The 6000-nt window shown below is 37.3% G+C and overlaps 1 protein-coding gene across 1 annotated transcript in view; it reads right to left on the bottom strand.

Annotated features, from left to right (window-relative positions):
- Positions 1 to 3041: 3041 nt before the first annotated feature.
- The window catches only part of POP2 (Pyridoxal phosphate (PLP)-dependent transferases superfamily protein), a 269455-nt gene continuing 266496 nt past the window's right edge, over positions 3042 to 6000 (bottom strand). Inside the window, exons 18-19 of the mRNA XM_089818181.1 lie at positions 3522 to 3637; positions 3042 to 3427 (exon numbers count right to left, since the gene is read on the bottom strand). Coding sequence (XP_089674307.1) covers positions 3350 to 3427; positions 3522 to 3637 — 194 coding nt within the window. The 3' untranslated portion in view covers positions 3042 to 3349. The remainder of the gene's footprint in view (positions 3428 to 3521; positions 3638 to 6000) is intronic.

The following is a 6000-nucleotide window of genomic DNA, read 5'->3' as shown; positions in this document are numbered from 1 at the left end:
CAAGGTAAGGAGAGGTCTTTTACTGAGTTTTTTTTTTTCTTTTTCTCTTTTTCTATTAAGGTAGTCTAGCAAAATGAGTACATCAGAGACTAAAACATCCAACTATGACATCACTGAAAGAGTAATATTGCTACCATCTAGAAGATACAAACAATTACAAAATGGGGGAAATGAACATTTTTACAATTATAAGAATATCAGCGTATAACTGTCAACATCAGTACGTTGTAAAACTTTAGTTGTAGAATACAAAACTATATATAACATGCCAAAAAGAATCAGCATGCAAACTAGTCCCAGTAATCCTCTTGATCAGGATGGCGTTTAAATAAGCTCGACTCCACTTGAGCACATGAGGATTGATCCCCCATACATCTGTAATACCAATACCTTGTGTAGCAATATCCTCATTACCTTGTATTGCTGTGTTAGTAGCATATTCTTCAAATTCAATATGGCACCTGTTCGATAACTGGTTTAGTTCATCAACCTCCCTAGGATTCAAATTAATATATTGAGCAACACGGATATCATCTTAAAAAAACTGTAACAAACCTTCTTGAACCAGCATCATGAATATGCTTTTGGGAATCTCCAACTCTAAAGATACACACTGAAGAACCATTAATTGCTTTAGAAATCAAAGAAAAAGTTTTCTTTTGAGATTGAAGGATTTTTTATTTCTCTGCAATTTCTTCCCAAGTCCCCAATCATCGATCAACTAGAAGATCACCTATCCATGATATAACTTTCATGTTCCAGTTCTTGTAGAGCAACTTTCAGTTAAAGCTAGTGGTTTACCAGTTAAATATAGACCCCACCAGATTGATTGATCAACAACACTGTACCTTGGTTGACCCCCTACAACACACCGCAAGGAAATAAATCCCCTTACTTGAGACTAAGCCTTCTAGAAGGATGTAAAAATGCAGGAACCAAAATCCTCCATCTTAAAATCCCCTGTGATAATATCACATATAGGAATGTCTTGCCATGGCTTTCCTTTACTGATAACAACTCGAGCAATGTTATTCCTAATAAGAATTTTCCATGGCTCATCTCCCCAAAGAGCCTTATAGATCCACTTAGAGGCTAGGGCAACACCATGTCCTTGATATCTTTCAGACCAAGACCACCATACTTTTTAGGTCTACAACACCAGTCCCAACTTACACAATGTATCTTGCTATTGCCCAGCCCATTTGACCACAGAAAATCCTTGAGAATCTTTTCTAACATATTGACCTGATAATTAGGAAATAACCAAGTAGATGAAAAGTAAATATAGCGAGAGTAAAAAACTCACTTGAACCCTCCTAACTAAAGACAATGAATGAGTCTACCACTTTAAAGGTTTGGAATTAATCTTATAAAAATCCCAGGCCCAGATGTCACTAATGTTAGGATCAACTGCAAAGGGAACCAGATATCTAACGATGTGTTTAGAGCCAGCCCATAGCCAGCCACTAGACACTAATGAATTAGGAGCAGCGATAGACAACCCCAACGTTGTGGATTTGTGAGAGGCCACCTTAGCACCAGAGGCTGAACAAAAGAATTGCAATCTATATAGAGCATTATTGAAGTTATCTTCAGATAGTTCAAAAAATAAAGAGGTGTCCTGCAAATTGGGCATTAATGAGCTCATCATTATTAGGAAGGGAGATGCCCTTGATAGGAGGGCCAAGGAAATTAGCACGGAGGATATAGTGAAGAGCATCTGCAACAATAACAAAGAGGGATGGGGCAATGGGGCAACCTTGCCTAATGGATCTTTGAAGGAATATAGGGCCAGAGAGGTCACCATTAATATCAATCACTGTAGATGACTCTTGAAAGAGAATCCTAATTCATTTGCAGAAGTAATCCGGGAACCCAAAAGATTGAAGTATGCCAATGATAAATGGCCACTCCACCTTGTCATAAGCCTTTTCAAAATCTAGTAGATCCATGGGAACATTCTGCACATCAAACTTAGCCCAATGCATGGCCTCCCAACTTGTGATAAGGTTCTCAAGAATATACCTCCCTTGAATTAACCTGGTTTGAGTAATAGAGATGAATTTATTAAGCAAAGCTACACTCCTAGCTAGGACCTTAGCTATGATTTTATAAGAAATATTCAACAAAGTGTTAGGCCTCCAGTTTTTAACAAGTGTTTTATCACCAGCTTCTTTTACTGAGTTTTCAAAAATACTCATCATCTTTAATATCATCTACATGGTCACTGTTACTTTGAAGACATTGCAAAGAAAATTCGAGAAGATGTTAGAAGATGGATTGGTGACGGTGAACACAAACAAGATAATCGATGGTCAGACTTGGGGCTACAATAGACATGAGAACCAGCCGTTATTAACAATGATGAATAGAGTTCGTAACAAGATACAATGAAAATGAACCAATGACAATACTAAGGGGCAAGGGAAGAGAATCCGAACAGCAACTCCTACCATAGAAGGCAGTGGCAAGGACAAACCTGAAGGAAGTAACAGCAAGAGCTAGTTTATTGTTGTCCATCCAAATCTACTATTTTTCTGTGACAGAATGTATTATCAATATTGATAGTTTTGTATAGGTATGTACTACTGTGCTCTTTCATATCCTATCAGTGATTGCAGGTTTGTAATGATCAGAACTGCTCCATTATTTTTGTGTAAGTTTTTATCATCTATATATAATTAAAAAGAGCTTAATATTTTCCAGAGACCATAATATTGAGATATAATAGTTTTTGGATGATGCTGAAGTCCTAAAAACAATCTAATCCACAACTGCTATATCTTGATATGAAATATTTTTTAAAATTAATACATAATGATTTATGATTTTGTGTTAATACCACACATAATTCATTTTCTCTTAGAATCACCATTCACAAACACAAGCTAGCAATATGATACAGTAGCTTGTAGCATCTTTCAAAAGATGACTATTCATACGAGAATAGACTAGATCAAAATTTCTAAGTTTTCTAATCAATTAGATTTTCAGAGACATCTTTTGGCAAGTTAGTAAATGTCTAATTAGTTTTGAGAGGATTGCCAAATTAGAAATACATATATTGCATGCTTTTTAATGTATTCAAGGTCTGATAGTTTGTCTTTGAGTGCTGATTCACCGAATGACCCAAACCACATAAAACATATAATATAATTACATCTTTGAGGAGAAACTCAGCACCTCATAGTCAATCTAAACGCAAGAATGTCTTGTCACAATTATCATTGCATCTGTCATAATCTTTCAACAAGACAGAAGACCAGAATAGTCTTGGTACAGGTGACATACTCTTGATAAGGAACGAGCTTAGAGACTTTCTCATCATCATCATAAGTACAGAAAAAAATTATTTGTTCTGTGTAGACTTCAAGTAATGAACATGCTCTTCTGTCATCTTTAACGCCTTCCCAAATATGGTAATAAGCTGGAAAACATTGAGATGCCAATTGCATATAATTAAATAATGAAAACACCAAGGCAAGTAAGGAATAAATAGAAAACAAAAAGTTTGCACGTACTTCTTGAATATCTTCAGGTTTCATGATGAATGGTGGTGACATCATAATTGTATCCCCAGCAACACGCACAAGCATTCCCATTTCCATACATTTCCCTGCGAAGTATGCTCCTATGCCTGGAAGAAGATACAAAACTATTGTATGAGAAATCAATAATTGACTGGGGTTCAATAAATGTGAGGTTTATTTGGAGAGTGGAGAGCTATTTCTTGTTTCATCAAGAGCTATTTGATATGGTTTGAAACACTAGTGTCTGAACCAAAAAATACTCGATAAAATAAGTCACCTCAAAAGATACCAAATTATGTAGCTGCACAAAAATAAATGACTTAATGTACAAGCTATGGATCAATGTTCTCTAACATGAATGTCTTAAAAAAGGCTTCTCCAATATTTAAATGCCGGAAAACATAAGCTTCAAAATATACTGTTAATCCTAAATGTAAATTATGTTCATTGAAGTGGGCTCCAAATAAGCATATAGGTCCTCTCAACATATGGTGACCAACTACCAGCCCCTCTTACCTGAAAACATTCACCTTTTATGGCTCATTAGAAGAACTAGATAGCTTGATGCAGCAAAACCAATCTCATTTTAGTCATTATTAGCTTTAGCAGCAGCTGATAACGATTAAAAATAAATTATAATCAATCAATTTTTTTTAGAAAGAGTAGTCTATTGTTTCCATAATTATAGAGTTGCATTACTCCCGAGGAGAATTTTTGAAGATTAGAATGGTTAGTACTATGAGGCAAGTTCCATTGGACTTGATTGCAAATATGTTCCTGTTTGCAACAAGATAAAAGGTAACTTTTATCATCTTATACAATTATATAAAAAAAAAATTGATAACAAAATAGGTCTAGGCAAATTTTATTGTTCTAAGCTCCTCCAATCCCCGATGCCTTTGTCATGTCCTTTTAAGATGGAGGGAAAGAAAAATTGAAAAACAACAATTGATTACAAAATAAGTCTGCCTATCTTAAACATGTTTGTGAGCCCTGAAGGATGAGGGTGTGTTGCATGCAATCAACATAATTAGGCAGTTTAACATGAGTGTTGCCAATAAGAACAGGGCTATAGAAAGATGTGTCCAAAATACCCATAGCTGGAAAATTATTTTTCAAGTGTAGGGAAGAAGAAAGAGAAGGACATCAGGAAACTTGAAACAAAACTACACAGCCAACTTAATAAGTGCTGAAGAGTGTCTTCAAAATGAGCCCTCCAATCAAATAGCTAATGAGATTCTTATTCAAGCAAAATACTATTTGAGGAATATCCAGAGCTGTAGGGCCCAAGGTGCTAAGACGAGGGCCAGGCTGAACTGGATAAAACAGGGGGACAATGGTTCAAAGCTCTTTTTTCAAATCCTTAAAAAAAAGGAGGCCAAGGAGAGGATTAATAATATTTGGGAGGATGGGATCAGTCACACAGAACCCAAGGACATTCTTAATGCATGTTCTATAAAAAGCCCTTCTCCTCTGAAGATGACAGTCAGACTAAAATGAGAGCCAAAGACAGAACCAGGAGTAAACATCCCTGCTAAGGTTAGTAAGGAGGATGCAGCAAAACTGGATGCAGCATAAAATGAATTGGGGATGAGCTAATACAACTTACAAGTATACAAGGAGACATTAATACAGGGTGCAATTGGGAGAGAAATTAATAGTGGACTAATTAACCTCATTCCCAAGGATGATGACAAGACACTCATTAAAAATATGGAGGCCTAATATATGGAAGTCTCATACCAGATTTTGGATAGAGTTCTTGCCAAGACTTGAGGATATCCTTCTGATGTGATCAATCCCACTCAGACTGGTTTTGTCGAAGGCAAGTACATTCTTGAGAACCTTCTCACATGTTGGAAGGCCAAAAGATTCCAAGCAATGCTCTGGTATGTTGTTGACAGACTATGAGAAAGCCTATGGCATAGTAGATTGGAGCTTCCTCTTGATGATGATGGAAAGCATGGGCTTCCCTGAACTATTCTGTCAAATGGTTCAGATCCTTATGTGAGATGTGAGAGCCAGGGTGGCAGTTAATGACTGCAGATTAGAATGTTTTGACCTGTCTAGGTCTATCAGACAAGAACGACACTCTCTGCAATAGCAGCAAATGTATTGTACTTCATGCTGAGAGATGAAACTTTATCCCCAAGGGTTAAAGGAATAGGGCTATGTTCCCCGGGGACGCGTACCCGGCCTAAAATCCGACGTTTCGGGGACGGAGACGTCCCAGGGACGGGGGGACGGGTATGGGACGTCCCCCAGCCAAAAATGTCCCCTTTTTTCAAGGGACGTTTCGGAAACTTGGGGACGTGGGGGGGGACAAAAGGGGGACGTTCCACCGTACCCGGTACGGAAAGGGGACGTCTAGCCGTTCTCCGACCGTACCGGGTACAGCCGGCAGTCCCCCTTTTTTGTATGCTCAAAACTTAAAAATAAAATATTAAAAAAACATTTAATGCCTCCTTCT

This window comes from Cupressus sempervirens, chromosome 3 (assembly GCF_028749045.1).
Source record: "Cupressus sempervirens isolate cs-2001-9-10 chromosome 3, ASM2874904v1, whole genome shotgun sequence".
NCBI classification, from domain to species: domain Eukaryota; kingdom Viridiplantae; phylum Streptophyta; class Pinopsida; order Cupressales; family Cupressaceae; genus Cupressus; species Cupressus sempervirens.
Note: the sequence above shows the minus strand (reverse complement) of the source record. Positions and strands in the feature narration are given on the sequence as shown.